The 25,411-nt window shown below is 45.7% G+C and overlaps 1 protein-coding gene across 1 annotated transcript in view; it reads left to right on the top strand.

Moving 5' to 3' along the window:
• The first annotated feature begins 18,433 nt into the window (after positions 1–18,433).
• Positions 18,434–25,411, top strand: part of serpinf2b (serpin peptidase inhibitor, clade F (alpha-2 antiplasmin, pigment epithelium derived factor), member 2b) — a 36,036-nt gene continuing 29,058 nt past the window's right edge. Inside the window, exon 1 of the mRNA XM_078422389.1 lies at positions 18,434–19,461. Within this exon, the coding sequence (XP_078278515.1) occupies positions 18,651–19,461 (811 nt within the window). The 5' untranslated portion in view covers positions 18,434–18,650. The remainder of the gene's footprint in view (positions 19,462–25,411) is intronic.

The following is a 25,411-nucleotide window of genomic DNA, read 5'->3' as shown; positions in this document are numbered from 1 at the left end:
CGTCAAAGGATACTTGTTCCAAACGTACACTGGCTCCATCCCCCAACTCTATCCGCACTAAATCTATGACTGCGTCCGTGCAGAACTTGTTCATTTCATTAACCTTACTGTTAATTCCCACCCTGCTGTCAAACAAGAGAATAAGGATGGGTCCCGACCCGAAACATCACCTATCCATGTTCTCCAGCGATGCTGCCTGACCCGCTGAGTTACTCCAGCACTTTGAGCCTCTTTAAGGGGTGAAAGTAGTTGGTCATGACGGCCAGTGATGGTGCAAGTAAGATTGGGAATGCTGGAGCACCAACTTGGCAAGGGGGGAGGAGGAATCTAAAAGAAAATTGCAGGTACTTGAAATAGGAAATAAAATCAGCAAGTGCTAGAAACACTCACTAGGACAGGCAGCATCTTTTGCAAGATTTGCAGAGTTAATATTTCTGGTCTGAGAGCCTTCAGCACAACCACAGAATTGGGATGAATGCAGAGAGAGGTTGGACAGGGCTGGTAAAAGCTGGCAGGGCGGAGAGTTATTTACACTGGCTGTGATGTAACAGGCAAGGCTGGTGATTTTACACGTGTGGAAACAGGTAGTCTGTCATTGAGCAAATATATGCTCAGAAGGTTAACTCCAGGTTAAATAGGGCACTGGCACTGTGTCCACCCTCTTTGCTGTTAATGATTGCAAAAGGCATTATATTAATCCACGTAGAAACAAGGAACTGCAGATGCTAGTTTACAAAAAGCGGTGCAGTGTTGGGATAACTCAGCGGGTCAGGTAGAGTAGAGTAGTCCTGAACTATTATCTATGAGCACCTCTGGAGAACATGGATAGGGAGTCTGAAGAAGGGTCCCAACACGAAACGCCATCTGAAGAAGGGTCCTGACCCAAATCGTCACCTGTCCATGTTCTCCGCAGATGCTGCCAGACCTGCTGAGTTACTCCAGCACTTTGTGTCAATATTTATCCAAGTTCTTGCCATTTTCAGGAGCAGTCAGTCGGGATCGAAGAGACTTGCTTCCACTCCAGTTTTGTGGGCTCTGAGATTACTACTAAGATTAATATTGGAACTGCTGACCCTTCCACAAATGGGGTTGGATGGATGATTTGTAAGCAACCAACATCACTGGAGTAGCTCTGCAGGTCAGGCAGCATCTCTGGAGAAAAGGAATAGGTGATGTTTTGGGTCGAGACCCTTCTTCAGACTGAGAGTTAGGGGAAAGGAAAATGAGAGATATAGACGGCACAAAATGAATGAAAAATATTGCAAAAAACAATGACGATCAAGGAAAGGTGGGGCCCGCCATGGTCAACTGTCGGCTGTGGGAGAGGTGATGACGAGTTATACAGACAGGGAAATTCAACAGGACAACTGTAAAACTAGTACGGCAACTAGGGTCACTGCACATCTTGTATATGTATGTGACAAATGAACTTGACTTGACTTGAGGGTGGGGGAGGGATGGAGAGGGAGGGGATGCAAGAGTTACTTGAAGTTGGAGAAATTAATATTCATAGCGCTGGGTTGTAAGCTGCCATTTGTTCACTTCCGTGAGCTGCTCATAACTGGCCTTGTGCTCAACACTATCCCTAATACTTCTCCACTTGAGGAGTCACACACAAGGGATCCCCAGGAGTCAGCAGTGGGCTCGTGCAGTGTTGCAGTGCTAATGTTTAGGTGCCGGAGCTGTCACTGGTGCCGGAGAGGCTGCTGTTAAATTCCCCGCTGGTTATTTTGGGTTTTTTTTTACAGAGGGGTCGGAGCGGCGCTCCAGTGAGCTCTGGCAGTACTGCACCCCTGGGCTCATGAGGTCATCAGTGATGGGGATAGAATTAGGGCATTTGGCGTACCACGTCTACTCTGCCATTCAATCATGGCTGATCTATCTCTCCCTCCTAACCCTATTCTCCTGCCTTCTCCCCGAAACCTCTGACACCCGTACTAATCAAGAATCTATCTATCTCTGCCTTAAAAATATCCACTGAATCCTTTATCGACCCCAGGCCTCAGAAACACATGGGAGGATAGGGATCTTGCACTTGTTTGTTAAAAATATATGTATTATTCTTTTCCACATGGTGGCAGTGTCTACGAAGTATTGTGTGTTGGTCTGGAAAGAAGCCGATGTTCGGAGCTCAGTTGCGGGTATACAACTGCTACAGAGACGGCTTCCATCTTCATTGCGTGGGGCAGGGTGGGACTCTCTAATGACCACTGATCTAAATCAATGGCTGGGAAATATATCGAGTGCTTTGAATTTTGGGGATGAAATGACACATTCTGATGACATCTAGACACAAGGAACTGAGATGCTGGTTTACAAAAGAACAATACCAAGTGCTGGAGTAATGTAGCGGGCCAGGCAACATCTCTGGAGGACATGGATAAGTGACTTTCCAAGTCCGAAACGTCGCCTATCCACGTCCTCTAGAAATGCTGCTTGACCCACTGAGTTTAATTTAGAGACACAGTGCGGAAACAGGCTCTTCGGCCCACTGAGTCAGTGCCGACCAGCGATCCCCACTAGCACTATCCTCCACACAAGGGACAATTTACAATCTTTACTGACGCCAATTAACCTACAAACCTGTACGTCTTTGGATCGTGGGAGGAAACCCACGCAGGTCACGGGGAGAGTGTACAAGCTCCATACAGACAACACCAGTAGTCAGGATCGAACCCGGGTCCCTGGCGCTGTAAGGCAGCAACTCTACCGCTGCGCCACTGTGCCGCCTTAGTTAGTCCAGCAGTTTGTGTTTTGTTTTCAGTTTAATTTCTATTTTATGTTAGGAACTGATCCGTCTGCTTCAAAGGATTACAATAAATAACATAAACTTGTGTTTATATGCACTTTTCACGGGAGATCCTGAAGCTTCTTCCAGCTCCTCAAGGGTCCGAAGGAAACTTTGTGATAACAGCGGGCATCTGCAGACAGGATTACAGAAATGACTAGATGAAATACTTTTGGTAATGTTGCTTCTGGGGATTTATATTGGTCACAACGTTTAACCCGAGCCCTCCACATTCTCAATGTGCCTTAAACTAAATGGTTATTATAAAGGATATATTTTGGGCAGTGACACCAAATGACAACATAACAAGGTGACAATACTTCCAGTGCTCCTGAGTTTGAATAAAAATGGAGCCCTTAATATGGCCGACCTCCTTCTGAACATATTACTTGTATTTAAAGAAAACACACACATTCAGTGTGAAGAAGGGTCCTGACCTGGAATGTCACCTGTCCATTTCCTCCTCTTTTGCTGCCTAAACAACTGAGTTCAACACACTCCCCAGGTTTGATGAAGGAACTGAAAGTGAGTAGGGAAAAAAATTGCAGATGCTGGTTTATATCGAAGGTAGACACAAAATGCTGGAGAAAATCAGCAGGTCAGGCAGCATCCCAGGAGAGAAGGAATGGGTGACGTTTCGGGTCGAGACCCTTCTTCAGACTGATTTCAGGGGAGGGGGCGGGACAAAAACTGAAAGTGAGTGATTTATCTCCTTTAATTATTTATCTTTGATAATTAAATCTTTAATTTAGTTTTGTTCTATCGCACAACTCATTAACTAATATTGATTTAGCTATTCCCTCAGCTCCTGATAAACACTCAGCAGGTACATGGATAGGTCAGGTTTAGAGGGATATGGGCCAAATACAGGCAGGTAGGACTCGTTCAGAGGGGACATGTTGGCCGGTGTGGGCAAGTTGGGCCGAAGGTCCTGTTTCCACGCTGTAGGTCTCTATGACTCTAGGTCAGGCAGCAAGAGGGAAAAGAGAGACAGTATTAATATTTCAGATCAAAGACTCTTTTCAAAGTTCATTTATTGGATGCAACTTTTGACTAATTTCTTCTAGTCAAGGTTTTATAACACTCTTTTGCCTATAATTAATCCCCTTTGTCATTTGCCATTGACATTTCCAGTTCTTTTTGCTACATCACCTACCACGGTGTTAGTTGCCGGTTTAGGCCATAGAGGGCTCTGAATGTCAAGTTATAGTCATGAACAGTTTGTGAAGCTCTATTCATGAACAGACTGTATGCATTAAAGGAGTGGCTTTGTACAAACATTTATATGTAGCTGAACCAAACCCATACACGATAAATAAAGACAAATTTATGGAGTTCCTTTCACAATCTCAGGCCTGCCATTTAATACTTTTTCAGGTACAATTATTGCCGTAAAGCAGAACATGCACCAGCTTTGCACCCAACCAGGATCTCATAAAAAGCAATGTGATCGCGACCTGTTTACCTGTCGTACCTGTGTGTGGCCGATTGTACTTGGGTTTGGTAGGATCTGATATTATTGGATAGCAGGCAAATAAAAGTTTTTCACTGTGCCTTGGATGACAATAATATATCAATACCACAGCAGAGTCTGAAACAATATTCAGAAGAGGAGAGAGCAAATAAGACAGCTAAGAGTGAAAACTGAAAAGTAAAATCCTTTAACCTCTTGTAACCTGTCCAATTACAAGATAGTAATGGCTGTGTAATTCCTCCAGGAATAATCGAGAGCATTATCCAGCCTAATGTATCAGGTGTCAGCACTTAAACCCCAGTAATGGCAGATATTGTCAAAGTATGAATTATAATCTGTTATGTTCCATTACTGTCTTTGTTAGCTTATTGTATTTGAAGCAATTAACCCGCAGAGCAAGGCTTGCATGATCCTGCACTGAGGTGGGGTTTATTGGATATAATATTAAACTCAGATCCCAGCTGCCCTCCCAGGGGAGCAGAGAAAACTGAATGGGTAGGAAGGAACTGCAGATGCTGGTTTAAACCGCGGATAGACACAAAAAGCTGGAGTAACCCAGCGGGACAGGCAGCATCTCTGGAGAAAAGGAATGGGTGACGTTTCGGGTCGAGACCCTTCTTCAGACTGAATGGCGGTGTCGTTCAGAGCCATGGTTCATCCAGCGATCATCTCTCAGCCAACATCACCCCGGCCATTCTCAGCTTGCAGATAGTGGGAGGGCGTCTGATTGCAATGGCAGTTCCACTGCGCCATGTCCCAAACTTTGTCTCACCACCTCTGCATGTTCCCACAATCCCTACCCTCAGTGACCTGTCTGCTTCTGCCACTCACCGCAGTGTCCTGCCTAAAGGTTTGCACCAGCTCATAATCTATTCCAGACAGACACAAAATGCTGGAGTAACTCAACGGATCAGGCAGCAACTCGGGAGAAAAAGAATAGGTGACGTTTCGGGTCAGAACCCTTCTTCAGACAAAGTAGAGGTGGGGGGGGGGGGGAATAAACCGGAGGCAAGAAAAGGCTAGAACAAATCAGTCCGCCTCGGCATGCACTATCTCCCGATTCCCAAACATTTTAACTCCCCTTCCCATTCCCACACTGACCTTTCTGTCCTGGACCACCTCCACTGTCAGAGTGAGACCACATGCAAATTAGAAGGACAGCACCTCATATTTTGCTTGGGCAGCTTACAGCCCAGCGGTATGGACATTGATTTCTTTAATTTTAAGTAACTTTAAAGGAACTCTGCAACATTTCTATGAAATAGGTCTGTTCATCTCTCTGCCAGCTTGAGAAAATCAGTGCAAGAAAAATAATAAGGCGTTTTCTAAGAGGATACTTATTTATTGTGTAGATTACGGTCGATTTATTACATTGTTAGAGACAGGGAATCAGGCCAAGTGCCACCTTCTGGTAAAACACAACTAGAGGCCGAAGGATAATTGGACTTATGAAGTTAGTGTGAATAAATAGAGGAATAACGCACCCACTCGAACAGCCAGTCAGGCTGTGAAGGCAGGCATTGGACCAAGCAAGGTTAAATAATATGTAGCATTCCATTATTCATGGCAATGATACAGATCGCGATCCAAATGGTCCATGTTGGCCGAAGAATCTGAAGAGTCTGAAGAAGGGTCCAGCCAAAAACGTCACCTATCCATTTTCTCCAGAAATGCTGCCTGGCCCACTCAGTTACTCCAGCACTTTGTGTCTATCTTTGGTCTATGTTGGCATTTGTTTCACCGTGCCTTGTCCCAAACGTCATCTCATCACCTCTGCATATCCTCACATCCTCTATTCACAAGTGTTTAACAAGCTTCACAACAGTTGCAGCCAAGTCAATCACCTTCCCAACTCCATGAGATCATTATTTCCATTATTTCATTACTGGTGGTGGAAGGAATGAATGATGAGGGTGCAGCTGGAGGGTTTTGACCTGGATGATGTCCTACTTCTTGGGAGTTATTGGAGCTGCACTCATCTAAGCAAGTGCACACTACTCCATCACGTTTGTGGAGTTGTGCCTTGTGGAAGGTTTGGTTGTCAGGAGGTTGTCACTGGCTCGAGGATGGCTCAGGAAAGTGGCTCTGAGTTAAAAGAGGAGCCCATCCTATTTTAGGGAGTTCACATGAATGACAATGTTTTCACTGCTATCCTGTGCATTCTAAGGTGGCTGATAAAGCAAATGTGGCAGCTGCATATTTCACCACAAGTGGGGCTGCCGGCTGGGCAGTTTATGAGGTGGTTCGCTGCTTCTCACCCACTTGTTTTGTTTAGTTTAGTTTAGAGATACAGTGTGGAAACAGGCCCTTCGGCCCACCGAGTCCGTACTGACCAGCGATCCCCGCACATTAACACTCTCCTACACTTGGGACAATTTTTACATTTATACCAAGCCAATTAACATACAAACATCGGCATGTAGGTCTTTGAGGTGCGGGAGGAACCCGAAGATTTCGGAGAAAACCCACGCGGTCACGGGGAGAACGTACAAACTCCGTGCAGACAAGCACCCATGGACAGGATCAAACCCGGGTCTCTGGTGCTGTAAGCGTTACAATGCAGCAACTCTACCGCAGCGCCACTTTTTGCATGCACGATATTTATATGACTGATCGAGTTGGGTTTCTGGTCATTGGAGACCCCGGGATGTTAAGGATGAGGTATTAGTGGTGTGAACACCATTGAATATCAAGTGGTTGGACTCTCCCTTGCTCTGTGTGGTTTAAGGCATTTCACAGAGAGGGGAGGGAAAACCAGAGGTAGCACTCACATAATAGCCAGTCTGAGCACCGGTCTGTGCCCATGACATAGATGATAAACATCGACATGGGCAAAACGTTGGAGCATAGAACTGAACGGACAGATTGTTCGTGCCCAAGAGCACGAGAGTCATTGAGAATGATCTGTTCAATATTTATCTGCCAAGCACCATAAATAAAACAGACGATCAATTAAGCAAATTGCCACAATGCCGTTAGTGGGAATTGCAAATAGAGGAACAGACGCTATTCAGCTCGACCAGCCTGTTTGACCATTCAATGGGATCATGGTTCCATATAACCATACAGGCTACTTAACCGTTAATATCTTTAGTTATCACAAATCTGTTAACCCAGATTTAAAACTAATAATTGTTCTTTCCTCCATCACTTGCAGAGGAGAGTTCCAAACTTTCAGTACCCTTTGCCTGTGGAAATGTTTCTATGTTCCAGTCCATGGATCTGAAGTTGTGGCTGTGCTGCCTAATTTCAGCATTCACAACCAGTGGCAAATAGTTCTTGTCTCCCCTGTCTATAACACTTCAATAATTAGTTGAATGGTTCCCAGAGTCTCTTTGCATCCCCGCAGATTTACACAATTTGGAAAGTGTTCTGTTTATCATTGTTGGGTGGATGAACTAATCTCTGGTTACACAGAGTCCTGAAGCTACACAGAATGGAAACATGCTCTTCAGCCCAACTCGTCCATTCCAACCAAGTTACTGCAACTAGAGAACGGTCCTGAACTACTATCAACCTCATTGGAGACCTTCGGACTATCTTTGATTGGACTTGACTGGCTTTATCTTGCACCAAACGTTATTCACGTTATTCCCTTTATCATGTATCTGTACACTGTGGACGGCTCGATTATAATCATGTATTGTTTTTCCGCTGACTGGTTAGCACACGACAAAAGTTTTTCATTGTACCTCGGTACACGTGACAATAAACTCAACTAAACTCAACTCATATGCCTCGAAACCTTTCCTATCCGTGTACCTGTCCAAATGTCTTCAAAATGACATAATTGTACCCTGCTCGACCACTTTCTCTGGCAGCTCGTTCCATATACGCACAAACCTCACTGAGAAGGTTGCCCCCCAGGTCCCCTTAGGCTCGCACCTGCACCAGTCTCATTGTTCCAACATAAATATGCCAGGCCATTCAGTCTTTCAAGCCTGCTCGAGAATAGAGTATGATAATGGCTGATTCCCCACCTCATCTAATGCCATATTCCTGTGCTCCCACCATCATCCTTGATGCATTTTGTGACTGGTATGGTATGGTACTTTATTTCTCACATGTACTGAGGTACAGTGAAATTCATTGTTTGTATATGGTTCAGTACAAGTATCACTATAGCTAAAACTTAAATAAGCATCTTAGATAAGCATCTCAAATACAGAGCAAGTGTATAGCAGCAGTACACTGAGACAGTATACAGAGTTGCCAGTTTGGCGACATTTTCAAGTCCCAGTTGTTGTAAGTGCAGGGTTCTTGACATGTCCGTGAAGGCCTCGTTGTCCTGGTGGCGTTGCTGGGTTGGCCTGGCCAAGCCTGACCATTGTTGTCCTCTGCCGCTGCTCCACCGCTCGGTGCCGCTGTAGGCCGCGTGCGGTCCACGTGCTTGGCCTCTTGAAGCGGTGCCCGATCTAGCCATGCCAGTGGATGGTGCAGGCCGGAAATCTATCTGAATGGTTCTATTTTTGTGTCGTCAATAAACTTCAAAATGTAGATCTCTGTTACATCATCCAGACTATTAATAAATATCAGAAATATTTGGGAGCCAACACCCTACCTGGCACTGCTGGTCACATTGTTCCAGTCATAGTAACCTGTCCAGTTTTGGGTCTTCTCTGCTTCTTGCCTTCTCAGATAACTTGTCACCGAGGCCAATCACTTGCTTTCAATTAAGGCCCTGTCCCAGTTCGGCGATTTTTTAGGCGACTACAGGCGACTAGGCTGTCGCCGGGGTGTCGCGGGCACGGTCGTGAGTCATCTCCAAAGAGTTTTTCTGGTATTTTCACTGTATTTTGTGAAGGCTTGAAATTTTTCGCTGACTGTTGGTTTGACGCCAATGAGCGTAGCTTGACATCTCCTGTCGTGAGCGCTGTCGTAGGTTGTTGCCAGGCTGTCGCCTGGTGATTAAGGTTGTTGCTGGTGCTGACTTCGGCAAATTCCAAGTGTGGACTTGATCTGATCATCAGTATAATGTGTCCATAAATGATGTTAGGTTTTGAATGATTTTGCACTTGTATTCTGTTTAAAGTTTGAATTTTAAAGTTTGAAGGTTTTTGAAATTTATTGAAGTTTATTACAATATTTTTGTATGCACTGTTGTATGTTCTTATCAACCTTTTAAATTTTTTTGTTTGTATATCAATAAAGGAAATTCTTGACATTTTGACGGAAAATTGACGAATGAAGTTATTATATTTCAGAGTAGTTTCTCATGGCATCACTTTCAAATGGTCATGATGCAGAATGATTGGAAACCCTACAGTACAGCCCCTTTTATTGGAAAGTGGGTGAAACATGAATTGGTTTCAGATGTCTTCAGTGTTCAGAGTCATAGCTTGTCGTAGCTTGTCACAGGAGGACGTAGGTTGACTTCGGTTAACTTCGGTTATCGCCTCTGTGGTGGTAGGTTGTCATAGGTGCGGTCGTAGGTGGACGTTATACTTGCGACGATTGGGTCCCCGGTTGTCGGTAGCTTCCGTAGCTTGATGTCGACGAGGTGGTAGGTTGTTGTTGCTTCTCGTAGACATTGTCATAGGGGGGGCCCAGTCACTGGTTTTTCAGCGACCTGCTACGACTATGACAGTCGCCGGCAGTCGCCTTAAAAAACGTCTAACTGGGACAGGGCCTTGACATGGATTCCAGCTTTAGTAAACTGATTGATGGATTGAAAGACACAGCGCGGAAACACCCTTTTGGCCCACCATGTGCACGCCGACCATATTGGTTAACATTAGTTCCATGTTGTCCCACTTTCACTCCATACACACCAGGGGCAATTTACAGAGGCTAATTAACCTACAAACTCGCAAGTCTTTGGGATATTTGAGTTGGTTTTCATTCCCAAAGAGAACATTTGAAAAAAGGTAATTGTTTCAAATAAGGTTATTGTTTCATTAAAAGGAGAATACAACAATCAATGTTTGCACAGCAGGCTCCCACATATAGAAATAAAAGAAACAAAACAGATCACCAGTTTCAAGTAATGCTTAATATTGAAATGTTTGTCCAGATACCTGGAAGATTTTCATTGTTCTTGTTTATAAAGTAGTTTAGTTTAGAGATACAGCATGGAAAGAGGCCCTTTGGCCCACACAGTCCATGCCGACCATTGATTACCCATTCACACAAGATAGTCACAAAAAGCTGGAGTAACTCAGCGGAACAGGCAGCATCTCTGGAGAGAAGGAATGGGTGACGTTTTGGGTCGAGTCCCTTCTTCAGACTAGGCTGAATTACTCCAGCATTTTGTGTCCATCTTCGGTTTAAACCAGCATCTGAGGTTCCTTCCTACACATTCACACAAGTTCTATGTTATTCCAGTTACGCATCCACTCCCTACACTAGGGTCAATTTACAGAGGGTCGATTAACCTACAAACCCAGAGGTCTTTGGGATGTGGGAGAAAACCAGAGCACCCAGAGGAAGCCACACAGTCACAGGGAGAAAGTGTAAACTCCACACAGACAGCACCCGAGGTCAGGATCAAACCTGGGTCTTTGGCGTTGTGAGGCAGCAGCTCTCCCAGCTGTGCCACTGAGAGCAACTTTGACATGGATCCTGAAAGGGAAACGGCATTGCTCTAACATTCATCCCAAAGAGGCTACACAACAGTCCTGCAGTGCCAAGCTAAGAGTATAGGCCCCCATGTTATGCTCACATCCCCACAGTAGGACTTGAACCCACAACCTATGACTCACAGGCAAGACTGTCCCCACTTAGCCATGGACAATGCAGTCAACTCAAGCACTGTCGTTGTCAATATAGCTCTGCTGCAACATCACTTGGGTACTATAATTAGTCATAAAGTTCCCTGGATCAAGACCAAAATAATTTCCAGTGGCCATTTGGTGACTCCTGCTGGGAAGTGTACAAACACAAGCCAACGAGATACCCCGCAGAATGACCATCTTGAATGTGGTGGGGGTCAGAATAGGTCCCTTCCGAACTTCAGCGCCACTCCCACGGAAGCTCTGTGATACATTTATTCATGTGGCTGTGCTGCCAGATCCCATTAGTAGCAGCCAAGAAGTGCATCTGGTGGAAAAACAGAGTCAGATGCAGTGGGATAAGAGGCGAACAAAACAGAAGAAACCTCCTTTCCAATGAATTAACAGGAAGCTCAAAGCAGCTTAGGAAAAAAAATTGTGAATTGACCATCTGTGCAGTTCATTATACAGCAGTATTTTATCAGCCAGGATCGATAATCTTTTGAGTACTGGACTGATAACACTTATCTCACAGCCCATGCATCTTAAGCTGCTAAGCATCAGAGCCCATTTTTATGGAGAGTAATGGATATGTGCAGAAGAGGCTACATGCAGCTACGACATACTCTGGAGACCGACAAAGGGCAATATAATATGTGGAAGGGTTGAGATGATGTCTGCTTTGTATCTGGATTCCAATCTCATGATTTATTACTGGCATCAAACGCAACTGTTATTTATAAGGGATTTCATCTCCCCTCCTATTTCTGCCCTCAGTTCACAAAGGTGGTTCCACAGGCGTTGGCTTCACTCAGGTGGTGGTGGTCTGTGTGCAAGGAGGGACACAGTGCGGGAGATCATAGTCAGGGTAAACACTCACACATACACAACAAATACTGTATGCACATTAACCTGGGCAATGGCAAGCACAAAATTGAACACATCCCTCGCATATATATAATCACGTACACCACAGTCGCACAGGTATAAGCATGCACTTATAGTCAGTCATGAACATTCAGAAATGCCTTCACACATACATACATAGTTACGGACACCCGTCAAAGCAAGGCTTATGCATGTGCACACACACACACACACACACACACATATCCACACTCATACATGAATCCACGCACATTAACACACAGTGTAAGAAAATAACTGCAGATGCTGGTACAAATCGAAGGTATTTATTTCACAAAATGCTGGAGTAATTCAGCAGGTCAGGCAGCATCTCAGGAGAGAAGGAATGGGTAACGTTTCGGGTCGAGACCCTTCTTCAGACTGATGTCAGGTGGGCAGGACAAAGGAAGGATATAGGTGGAGACAGGAAGATAGAGGGATAACTGGGAAGGGGGAGGGGAAGAGAGGGACAGAGGAACTATCTAAAGTTGGAGAAGTCAATGTTCATACCGCTGGGCTGCAAGCTGCCCAAGCGAAATATGAGGTGCTGTTCCTCCAATTTCCGGTGGGCCTTACTATGGCACTGGAGGAGGCCCATGACAGAAAGGTCAGACTGGGAGTGGGAGGGGGAGTTGAAGTGCTCAGCCACCGGGAGATCAGGTTGGTTAAGGCGGACTGAGCGAAGGTGTTGAGTGAAACGATCGCCGAGCCTGTGTTTGGTTTCGCCAATGTAAATAAGTTGACATTAGAGCAGCGGATACAATAGATAAGGTTGGAGGAGGTGCAGGTGAACCTCTGTCTCACCTGGAAAGACTGTTTGGGTCCTTGGATGGAGTTGAGGGGGGGAGGTAAAGGGACAGGTGTTGCATCTCCTGCGGTTGCAGGGGAAAATGCCTGGGGATGGGGTGGTTTGGGTAAGAAGGGACGAGTGGACCAGGGAGTTATGGAGGGAACGGTCTCTGCGGAATGCAGAAAGGGGAGGGGATGGGAAGATGTGGCCAGTAGTGGGGTCCCGTTGGAGGTGACGGAAATGTTGGAGGATGATTTGTTGGGAGGTGACGGAAATGTTCCATCCAACAAATCATCCTCTGGCTTGCTCATAAACTTCAAAGACGTGCAGGTTTGTAGGTTGGGTGGCTTCTGTAAATTGCCCCTAGTGTGAAGAATGTGAAACTGGGATAACATTGAACTAGGGTATGGGTGAACGGCGTTGGTCGGCGTGGACTCAGTAGGCTGAACGGCCTGTTTCCAGGTTGTAATCCTAAACTAAATTAAACTAAATGTAAGGTAGACACGAAAAGCTGGAGTAACTCAGTGGGACAGCAGCATCTCTGGAGAGGAGGAATGGGTGAAGTTTCAGGTCAAGACCCTTCTTCAGGGTACATACGCAAATGTACACACACATGTGTCCATACATATGCACATACACACGTACACACACACAAGAATGTGCATACTTGCTCATGAACATTCTGCACACAGAAGCATCGACATTTAGCGGAACATACACACTCACACTGTAGGTGTGGTACGTGATGAGGGATGCCACTGAACGATGATAATGCTGGTTGCTGGTGACTGGTGGTTCAATGAAGTACAATTAACATCCACTTTTACAATTTCAATTCTAAGCCAGCTGCTTCTCTCACCCTGACCCTGGCCCAAGGACCAGGTCTGGGTTGTCCTGTTACCAAGTAGCCACAAGTTGTGGGCTTACTATAACGCTGCCCAGTGATGCAGGGATAGATTTCTCCACAATGGCCCTGCACAGAATTACTGAGTAACTTCACTAACCTCTGCTTAAGGTGCTCCACTGAAACCTCACACTGAGAACACATTCACAGCAGAAAATGTTCTCATAAAACTGAGACACCCTCGTCCGATGGTACAATTAACCACCACTTTTACAGCTTAAATTCTTAATCAGTTGCTCAAAGTTCCTCTATTGTTGAGACATCGCAGTAGGAATGGAAAGGGGTGGGGGTGGCTAGGACAAACTGACAAACTCAATCTGGAACTAATTATTGAAGATAGACACAAGATGCTGGAGTAACTCCGCAGGAAAGGCAGAATCTCCAGAGAGAAGGAACGGGAGACAATTCGGGTCGAGACCCTTTTTCAGACTGAGAGTCAAGGGAGAGGGAGACATAGAGATATGGAAGGGAAAGGTGTGAAAATGTCAGGAAAGTTAGAATGGTTCATTGTTAGCTGAAAACAAGGAAAGTTAGAAAGGTTCATTGTTAGCTGAAGGGTAAGTGACAACGAGGCATACAATCAGTAAAATTAATCAGAAGGATAGTGAAGTTAGTCGGAGAACGAGGATGGGGAGGGACGGAGAGAGAGGGAAAGCAAGGGTTACTCGAAGTTAGAGAAGGCAATATTCATACTGCTGGGTTGTAAGCTGCCAAAGCGAAATATGAGGTGCTATTCCTTCATTTTGCATTGGGCCTCACTCTGACAGTGGAGGAGGCCCAGGACAGAAAGATCAGTGTGGGAATAAGAGGGGGAAGTTAAAGTGTTTAGCAACCGGGAGATCACGTCGGCCTTGGGGAACTGAGCAGAGGTGTTCAGCGAAGCGATCGCCGAGCCTGTACTTGGCCTTGCCGATATATAGGAGTATTATTACATTATTCTTTGATTTAAGAAGGACCCTGATATAAAAGCCTGGGTGTATATATAATATTTTCACATCGCCAAACAGTATGGGGAGAGGGCAGGAACGGGGTACTGATTGAGAATGATCAGCCATGATCACATTGAATGGTGGTGCTGGCTCGAAAGGCTGAATGGCCTACTCCTGCACCTATTGTCTATTGTCTAATCTAGAGTGAGACAGACAATTTATCGAATTGTTCCAAAGCCCCCTTCCCTCCCTGCCACTCCTACCCTCCAGGAGGTCCATAAACTAATGTTGAACTGCAGTACTAGAGACTGCTATATTGCGTATCTTCTTTTGGATGAGATGTTAATTAATTGCTTCCTATAACACCAGAGACCATTCAACCCATTGAGTCCATGCTGGCCACCATCAAAGCGATTCCTTCTCCCCTCCTTTCCCTGTAACTGTGAATTTTAGTTTCCCTTCCCTGCCCATCAATAATCCTTTATTTCTCAATGAAAATCTACTAGTGGTATCTTGTGGCTGAATCACCTGCAGCTCAACACCGACAAGACTGAGGAGTTAGTGGTGGACTTTAGGAGTCCACCACTAACCTGTCCCCTGTCTCCATCAATGGTGTGGATGTGCAGTTTACCAGGGAGTACAAATACCTTGGAGTGTACCTGGACAGTAACCTGGACTGGTCCAGGAATGCTGAGGCCCTGTACAAGATGGGACAGAGCCGGCTGTACTTTTTGAGAAGGCTCTGCTCCTTCAACGTCTGCAGTAAGATGCTGCAGATGTTCGACCAATCGGTGGTGGCCAGCGCCATCTTCTTCGCTGCTGTGCGCTGGGGCAGCAGGGCGAAGGCCGCGGACACCAATAGATCAACAAACTCATCAGGAAGGCTGGCTCTGTCCTGGGGGAGGAGTTGGATTCATGGGAGGTGGTCTTGGCGGGGACAATGCTCCTCAAACTGCGGAGCATCCTGGACAATACAGCTCATCCCCTCCATGACACGCTGGTCAACCTGAGGAGCACCTTCAGCAACAGACTGGTTCCACCGAGATGCAGCACAGAACGAACGCCACAGGAGACTCTTCTTCCCCGTGGCTGTCAAACTGTACAACTCCTCCCCCTTCAGTCGTGGGGTCGACTGACTCCCCCAACCCCCCCCCCACCCACCCAATCTTTGCACATCCCCAATCCGTTCCACCCGTCACTTTAATTTCATGTTTCATATGTTTTGTGTTTTATGACTGTTGACAGATCAATTTCCCTTCTGGGACAAATAAAGTTCTATCGTATCATATCGTATCGTAACGTATCGTTACAGTAACTATTGTCATTGCAATTGGTTTATTATTGTCATGTGTACTGAGGCACAGTGGAAAACTTTCACTGTGAGGGTCTGATGAAGGGCCTTGACCCAAAACGTCACCTATTTCTTTACTCCAGAGGATGCTGCCTGACCCGTTGAGTTACTCCAGCAATTTGTGTCTATCTTCGGTGTAAACCAGCGTCTGCTGTTCCTTCTTACACAGTGAAAAACTTTGGTATCCAGGCAAAATTATGCCGTGCATGTGTGCTGTCAAACCATACACAAACTATACAAAAGGATGTAGTATTAGAGCTGCAGGCTGGTTAACCTACTAACATGTCTTTGGAATGTGGGAGGAAACTGGAGCAACAGAGGAAACACATGCAGTCACAGGAGAACGTGCAGACTTTGCATAGACAGTGCCGGAAGTGGGGATTGAAACAGTTCCTGAAGCTGTGAGGCAGCAGTGTGACCTTTAGGGGATCACATTATTAAATCTACTAGTCTCGAAATACAGATGTTAAGGAATCCTATTCAGGAAGGTACTTCTACAAGATGGCGCTGAAACCAGGCGACACTGTGTGCTGGTCCCAGAAGGACATTTGCTATCATTCATTACAATCACTCCAGTCTTTTTGCACTAACCGTTATACCCTCTACCCTGGATCTGCACACTGTGGACAGCTTGATTGTAATCTTCTGTAGTCTTTTCACTGACTGCATAGCATGGTACAAAAAAAGCTTTCCACATTACCTCAGTACATATGACAATAATAAACGAAACTAAATTAGACAATAGACAATAGGTGCAGGAGGAGGCCATTCGGCCCTTCGAGCCAGCACCACCATTCAATGTGATCATGGCTGATCATTCTCAATCAGTACCCCGTTCCTGCCCACTCCCCATACCCCCTGACTCCGCTATCCTTAAGAGCTCTATCTAGCTCTCTCTTGAAAGCGTTCAGAGAACTGGTCTCCACTGCCTTCTGAGGCAGAAAATTCCACAGATTTACAACTCTCTGAGTGAAAAGGTTTTTCATCATCTCTGTTCTAAATTAGCAAATTTGCAGATGATACAAAGCTGGGTGGTAGTGTGAACTATGAGGAAGATGCTATGAGGTTGCAGGCTGAGATTATTAAGGGGTTGGACACGTTAGAGGCAGGTAACATGTTCCCACTGTTGGGGGAGTCCAGAACCAGGGGCCACAGTTTAAGAATGTCGCTGGTGCAGAGAGCCCACAGCCACTGCATATTAAATCCAAGAAAGAATTAATGGCAGTACAGTGGTAGAGCTGCTGTGTCACAGTGCCAGAGACCTGGGCTCCATCCTCACCTCGGGTGCTGTCTGTACGGAGTTTGTACGTTCTCACTGTGAACGCGTGGGTTTTCTCCGGGTGCTCCACTTTCCTCCCGCATTCCAAAGACGTGCAAGTTTGTAGGTTAATTGGCTTCTGTAAATTCTTCCTAGTGCGTAGGATAGAACTAGCGTATGGGGTTATCGCTGGTCGGCGCCGACCCGTGGGCCAAAGGGCCACGTTGTATCTCTAATAAAAAATAATTCAGGAAAAATGTCTTTACCCAGAGGATAGTGAGAATGTGGAACACTATAGAGAGAATAGAATTGATGTATTTAAGGGTTTGCCCAGGAGGGGATGAGGATGTATGATGACAAAAGGCAAGGGGACTCTGCGGAACATTAAATCCATCCATCTGTTGGGCTGAATGGCCTGTTTCTGTGCTGCAAAGTGTAAAGGAGCTGTGCGGGAGAAGTTTCTTTACACTGAGGGTGGTGGGTGCCTGGAACACCCTGCCAGCGGTGGTGGTGAAGGCAGATATGATTGTGGCATTTACAAGGCTTTTAGACGAACACATGAATATGCAGGGAATGGAGGGATATGGATTGTGTGAAGGTTGAACAGATTAGTTTAACCTGGCATCATGTTCGGCATGGACACTGCGGGCCGAAGGGTCTGTTCCAGTGCTGTACTTTTTTATGTTCTATAATCTGAACCTTCTTAGTTTTGCTTCTAGCTGTCTGCGAATCTGTCATGAGGGCATCCCCTGTGTAAAAGCCAGACTAGCTAAGAATCATTCTCTCTCTGAATGCATTGCTTTCTAATTTTCCTTTGCATCTGCTTCCCCCGCAACAATACAGTCCAGCTTTTTAATTCGGGTGGAGAATTGTTAATAGAGGTTCACAAACGACACCAACCATATCTATTCCGACATGTCTTGCATTGCCTTTTGCTGAAACATTCAAAATATGCATCATCTTTACAGTACCCTTCCGACCTCTGCTCATCACAAAGTGCTTCATAACCAACAGAGTTGGCAAAAGGAGTCAACACAACTCTGTTCCAGCAAACCATGCAGGAAAACCTGTGAAGAGACAGTCAAAACTGTGCCAAAGGATTTGGCCAGTTTCCTTTGGTTTAGACACAGTAACAACAGCTCGCACATGGAAATGGTTAGCAATGGAAAAAAAAAAACGCTGGTACATATCCAAGCTCGCCTTGAATGCAAGAAACATTTGCAAGTGAGGAAGTCTACTTTCTGTGAAAAAAGAGTGCGTAGACGGGTCTTAGACGGTTTCTGATTAGTTTCGGTTGTTTTGGCACAGTGGTGGGTATCTGTGCTGCATCTGTGCTTAACCTCTGGAATTTATTTAGCCTGTGGGGTCACCTCATGTTGTGCAACAGCTGTGATTAAAAAATACATCCAAGATCACTTGGGAAGCAAAAACATTTTCAGTTCTCTCGCGCTGCCGGACGGAGCGGAACACTCTGCTGAAAACTACAATCGACTGGCTTGCTTCCTCGGACAAAGTGGGGTTGCCGATAACTTCAGGAGAAATGTTTGAGAGAAGTGAGATCGTGTTTTGCTTTCTGCTGTGGGACTTGAGCACAATGGCAGCTGCGGCTCGCCTGGATACTGGGCACATGGTACCAATTGAAAGCAACACCCTGACCTTAGAGTTCAATATCCCTGAGCTGGAAGAGTACGACTACACCGAGTTTGACGACTATGAGGATGAAGAGGAAGTCCGTGCCGTCCCTGAAGATGCGCTTGTAAGCAAGAAGCAGTTCGCCGCTTCCAAAACCTCACCCTCCATACGGAAAAAATTCAAGGGCAAATCCCTGATCCAGCGCCTGGCCCTGGTCAATACCGATTTTGCGTTCAATTTGTACAGGAGCTTGCTGAGGTCGCAGCCAAGTGCCCAGAATGTGGTCTTCTCTCCATTCGGGGTCTCCAGCATGATGGCGATGGTGATGTTGGGGGCTGGCAACAGGGGCCAGGATCAGATCTCGCGGGCGCTGGGCTTCGACCAGTTTGTCAGCCCCAAACCAGGGAGCGGTGCCGAGGTCCTGCACAATGTCTTCCACAAGCTCATCCACAGGCTCTTCAGGCACCACTTCGGATACACCCTGAAGGATTTCTCCGGCGTCTACGTCAGGGATGGCCTGAAGATCAGGAAAACCTTTGCGGATGGGTTAAAACAGTACTACCGGGCACACGCAGACTCTGTGGACTTCTCAGATCCCCAGACCATCACCAAGTTCAACCAACTCATATCAAAGGCCACCAAGGGGAAGCTCCAGAATATGGTGGAGGACATTGACCCCCAGACGGTGATGCTCATCTTCCAGGCACTCCACTTCAAAGGTCAGTGCGCCGAGATATGTCGTTATCATTATCTGTAAGAGTGAGGCCATTTTTAAAAATCATCAGACTAATGGTGCTTGTAGTTAATTACGCCGAAATGGTGCAGCAATATCAGGTTCACCGTTAAAAACAGATATACCCGCCACTTGCCATCCGCTCCGTGTGTTAGTTTAGCAAAATGGTGTGTCATTGCTTGGCTGGGCACCGAGGCACATTGAATGGAATGTCATTACTTATGCAGTGGATGTGAACTAAATTTGCCACAGAAGGTAAAGTCTCATATGTTTCAGTCTAAGTATTTTTCTAATGATATCAAAGTTGCTAACTGCTGTATTGCCAGTGAAGCTCTCTGGCATTGCTGATGAACTGTTTCCTTCAGTGAATAATTGTTGGAAACGTTAAAAAAAAAGTCATTTTAAAATTCGTTAATTAGCTTAATCTACTGCCTTTTAGTTTCTTCCCCTGAATCCAACCTTCCTTTCCCACCATTTCCCTTTCTCTACCTGATTTGACATTGAGGACCCATGCTCACAATTCACACTTTCTTTTCAGTGGTGGTGGTGTTAATTTTACAAATCCTTCATTCTGATTAGTAAAGGAGTCACACAAGTGGTTACTGATACCCTATTGCTCCCTACTGTAATAATCATAATTATAATCATAATCATACTTCATTAGCCAAGTATGTTTTGCTACAATGCCACCGTCTTGTACCATCAGAAACTTGTCATGTAAAAAATAAAGATGTAAGGCAAGCCTAGTTAATGGCAGTCACCATTAGATGATCTGCTGAGAAAATGATAACCATTATTGCAAAGGCAGCAGCAATGACAAAGTGATTTGCTGCATTGATAATAAATGTACTACATTATGCAGAAGCTGACATTTCCAAGTATTACAGTGGCACATTAGTGTTCCAACACATTGTGGCCCATGAGGTTGTGTCTGAAATGAATCGCAAGTCAACCACAAGCCAGGCAGACCAACGTGGTTCCTACTACTTTGTTTCAACTGCACCCTCATGCCTCACATGTAAGCGAGGCCCACGATGGGCTGCTCAGCACTGTGAGGAGCTTTAAGAAGTAGACCAGTGTCTGGGCACTCTAGGGCGAGCGTGGTTCAATGGGAAGCGATCTCAACAGAGGCCTAGAGTCCCCATAAACACTGCCCGCTTGTACGTACACAACACTGAAACTATCCCCCACCACCATCTTTCTCCCCCACCCTCACCCCACCATCTTTCTCCCCTACCCCCCTCCTCCACCACCTTCCTCCCCCCTTTACCACCTTCCACCACCACCATCTTCCTCTCCGCTCCACCACCTTCCTCCCCCTCCACCATCTTCCTCCCCCCTCCACCATCTTTCTCTCCGCTCCACCATCTTTCTCCCTCCCCTCCACCAACTTCCTCCCCCATCCACCATCTTCCTCTCCGCTCCACCACCTTCCTCCCCCATCCACCATCTTCCTCTCCGCTCCACCACCTTCCTCCCCCTCCACCATCATCCTCTCCGCTCCACCATCTTTCTCCCTCCCCTCCACCATCTTTCTCCCCCCTTCACCATCTTTCTCCCCCCCACGCCCCTCCTCCACCATCTTCCTTCCCCCCCTCCACTATCTTCCACCCACACCCCCCATTCACCATACACCTCCCTCACCCCCTTCCTCCACCATCTTTCTCCTCCCCCCACGACCATCTTCCTTCCCCATCCCCCCTTCACCATCTTCCACCCCCAACCCCCCCCCCATCATCTTCCACCCACATGATTTTGGCACCTTCAGGGCTCACTATTACAATGCTCTCCTATCCGGTCTAATGAGTAGAACATAGAACTGCACAGCACAGGAACAGGCCCTTTGGCCCACAATGTCAGTGCCGAGCATGGTGCCAAATTAAACTAATTCATTCTGCCTGAGTGTGACCCAAATCCTCTGTTCCCTGCATATCCATGTGCCCATCTAAAAGTGTGTTAATCACCACTATCGTACCTGCCTCTCCTGCCGCCACTGGCAGTGCATTCCGGGCACCTACCTCTTTCTGTACAAACTCGCCCCACACATCTCCTTTAAACTTCCCCCCTCTGATCTTAAAGTTGTGCCCTCTAGTATTTAACATTTCCAACATGGGACAAAAAAGCTTCTGACTGTCTACCCTACCTATGCCTCTCAGAATCGTATTTACTTCTATCAGCTCTCCCCTCAATGAGTTAAAGGTGCTATATAGATATGAGGCGTTCCTGTTTGTATTTGGGATATCATTCGGGAGGCAGTAATTTGGTCCATTGTGCCTCTGAAGATGGACACAAAATGCTGGAGTAACTCAGCGGAACAGGCAGCATCTCGGGAGAGAAGGAATGGGTGACGTTTCGGGTCGGGACCCTTCTTTGTCTCCCCCTGCCTGCGAGGAAGTGTTTGATATCCAACTTAGATGCAGCTGGTCTCCATGTTAAAGTTTAACATTACTTAGTAGTTCAGCGTAGACCAATTGATGAGCGCAGGTCATGACACTGGCCCTGACCTTGTTCTTGTTCAGAGGCACATCGTCCACAGTCTGGGCCACTTCCAGACGCAGTGTGACATTACCTAGTCGGGCCATTAAAAAGCAGCAATTAAAACAACGTGCTATTTCCAAAAACCTTGACACAGGAATAGAGACAAAGATGGCAATGTGTTGAATGCATCTGTTTAAAGATAAATATAAAAAACGTGGAAAATTCTAATCATATATTACTGTTGGAGTGGGTCCAACCTTTGCAGATGTTACTCCAATATATTTATGTCCAATCTGTGGTAAAGTCTAGATGGAAGATAACATGCAACTTTTAATATTTACTTCTTTTCTGATCAATTAATTGAATTTTTAGTTTAGTTTAGTTTAGTTTACCGAAACAGCGTGGAAACAGGTCCTTCAACCCACCAACAAGCCCCACCAACAAGCGATCCCCTCACATTAACACAATCCTACACACACTAGGGGCAATTCTAAATTATACCAAGCCAATTAACCTAAAAAAACTGGCTAGACACAAAATGCTGGAGTAACTCAGTGGGTCAGGCAGCATCTCAGGAGAGAAGGAATGCGTGACATTTCGGGTCGAGACCCTTCTTCAGAATAAGGGTCTCGACTCAAAACGTCACACATTCCTTCTCTCCTGAGATGCTGCCTGACCCGCTGAGTTACTCCAGTATTTTGTGTCTACCTTCGATTTAAACCAGTATCTGCAGTTTTTTTCCTACTAACCTAAAAATCTGTATGTCTTTGGAGTGTGGGAGGAATCCGGAGATCCCGGAGAAAACCCACGCAGGTCGCAGGGAAATCGTACAAACTCTGTACAGACAACACCTCTAGTCAAGATGGAACCCGGGTCTTTGGCGCTTTAAGGCAGCAACTCTACCACTGCGTCACAGTGCCGCCCTAATTGAATTGACTGAAAGGTATGGCACGGAAACAGGCCCTTTGGCCCACTGAGTCCAAGCCAACCATCGAGCAGTCATTCATACTCGTTCTATGTTATACCACTTTCTCATACACATCCTACATGCTAGGGGCAATTTACAGAGGCCAATTCATGTACAAACCCAATGATTTCCACCGACATTTTCTCCTCTGCCAAAGGCAGGATTCCTCTAGGAGCATCCACTGCTGAGTCTCGCTGTCTTCGGCACATGCCAACCAAGATGGCTACCTCCTCACCTCGGTCACAAAGCTGTCGGGTGAAAATCCGTGCAGAATCTAGACAACCTCTTTGACTAACCTGAGGTCAGGATTGAACACAAATCCCCGGAGCTGTGGGGCAACAGTACTGATTGTCAGGCGACCTCGTCAAGATTCAATAGAGGTCTAACATAACTTCCCTCCCTCTGGAACTTATATTTTTAAAGTCCTATTCCATTTTAAGTAATAATTCAGTTTATAAACAAAACTATTAACAAAACTGTAGAAATACATCTTCTGATGATGCATTAGATTATGCATATGCCTACAAATATAAATGTAACTAGATACTTACATGTAATAGAAACACAGAATACAAAGTGCTGGAGAAACGCAAGGGGTCAGGCAGCATCTGTGGAGTGAATGGGCAGACTGCAGCTGACAGACTCAACTGCCCGACCTGCTGAGTTCCTCCAGGGCGTTGTTTTTTGTATCTGCAAGTTTCCAGCGTGTGCATTCTGTGTCTCTATAATAGAACCACTATTGCTTAACTCTTTTGAAGGTAGCGACAGAAGTGATTCTCTCCCAGATCAAATAATTCCAACATCATTGTTGCACCTTAGGCTCCAATCCTTTGATGGTATACTTTGAGTTTGAAGTTCCCCACATAACACACGGACACTATTTTACCGGAGGCTACATCTGTGGATGAATAGCAGCCAAAGCTTTAGCATGGAGTCACCACTGGTGTTAATATACCCCCAGCAGAGACTCCGAGCAGTGTTTTAATGTGAGAGCAGATCTGAGATGCAAGAGGTGAGAGGTAGAAAGGTAGAAATCAGAATGCATGGGGTTCAGCAGCTGTGAATGTTGATGAACACTTGCATGGCAAGTTTATTGAAAATATACATCCCCACGACAGTAGCTTCTGTTTGCATTGGATACAACTCGCCAATACCTCCCTTTCATAGCATTTGCAAAACACATTCAAACCTCAAAGAATTATTCCTGCAGAAAGGCACCATTTGGTTCATCGTATCTGTGTTGGCTGCTTGACAATGGGTCTCTCCTCTCTGCAAAATATCCTCCTTTCCAAGTAAATGTACAACTCCCTTTTGAACGTCACTATTGGATCTAGTCTTTCAAGCCACGCATTCCAGACGATGGTATGCAGCTGCATAAAATAACCGGCTCGACATCCCCCATTCTTGCCAACGATCTTAACTTTGTCTCCTTTGGTTACTGATCCTCTGACCACTTTGTCTTTTTTCTCTCTATCAAAACCAATAATTTTATACAGTTCTATTAAATCCCTCCTTTACCTTCTCTACACTGAGAACAATTCCAACTCGTCCAATCTCTCCCCATCCTCATTCTTAGACATCTGGCACAGCTGCTCACCACTCTTTGGCCCGTTAAATGTTGTTAGCAACTTTCAAAACAAGACCCCACCTACGCCAGCAGACATGTAAACATTGACACAATTATTCCATGCCTCTTATTTGTGACGATCACAGTAAGAAATGTGATGTGATCAGAAATGTGAGAATATTCCTGAAACAATTTCTTTTAAAAATATACTTCGCTTCAATGGATAGATTGAGGCATGCAGATCAATAAGGAAGGCACAATAATATAGAGACTTTCACAATATTACAAAGTAATTTACTGTGCTTCAGAAGTGCAGTCAGTGTTGCAATTTGGAAAATGCAGCTGCTAATTGGCACACAGCAAATAATGATAATCGCCAATTTGTTTTATAATTATTAGCCAGTATAATTATTAACTAACCTGTTTTAGTGATGGAGACACAGGAGATGGCAGATTCTGGGATCTTGAGCAAACTGCTGGAGGAACTCCACATGTATTTGTAGAGAGAATTGGACAGATGACTTTAAAATGTAAGACTTTAGAGATACAGTGCGGAAACAGGTCCTTCAGCCCAGCCAGTCCGCACCGACCAGCGATCACCCCGTACAATAGCACTATCCTACACACAAGGGACAATTTACATTTTTTACCGCAGCAAGTTAACCTATAAACCTGTACATCTTTGTAGTGTGGGAGGAAACCGGAGCACCCGGAGGAAACCCACGTGGTCACAGGGAGAATGTACAAACTCCGTATAGACAGCACCCATAGTCTGGATCGAACCTGGATCTCTGGCGCTTTAAGGCAGCAACTCTAGCATTGCGCCACTGTGCCGGCTCTAAACATTTCGGGTCAGGACACATCTTCAGAATGAAGGAGTAGAGGGGAGGTAGCTGGAAGAAATAAGTGAGGGGAAGGGGAAGG

This window comes from Rhinoraja longicauda, chromosome 26 (genome assembly GCF_053455715.1).
Source record: "Rhinoraja longicauda isolate Sanriku21f chromosome 26, sRhiLon1.1, whole genome shotgun sequence".
Lineage (NCBI taxonomy): Eukaryota > Metazoa > Chordata > Chondrichthyes > Rajiformes > Arhynchobatidae > Rhinoraja > Rhinoraja longicauda.
Note: the sequence above shows the minus strand (reverse complement) of the source record. Positions and strands in the feature narration are given on the sequence as shown.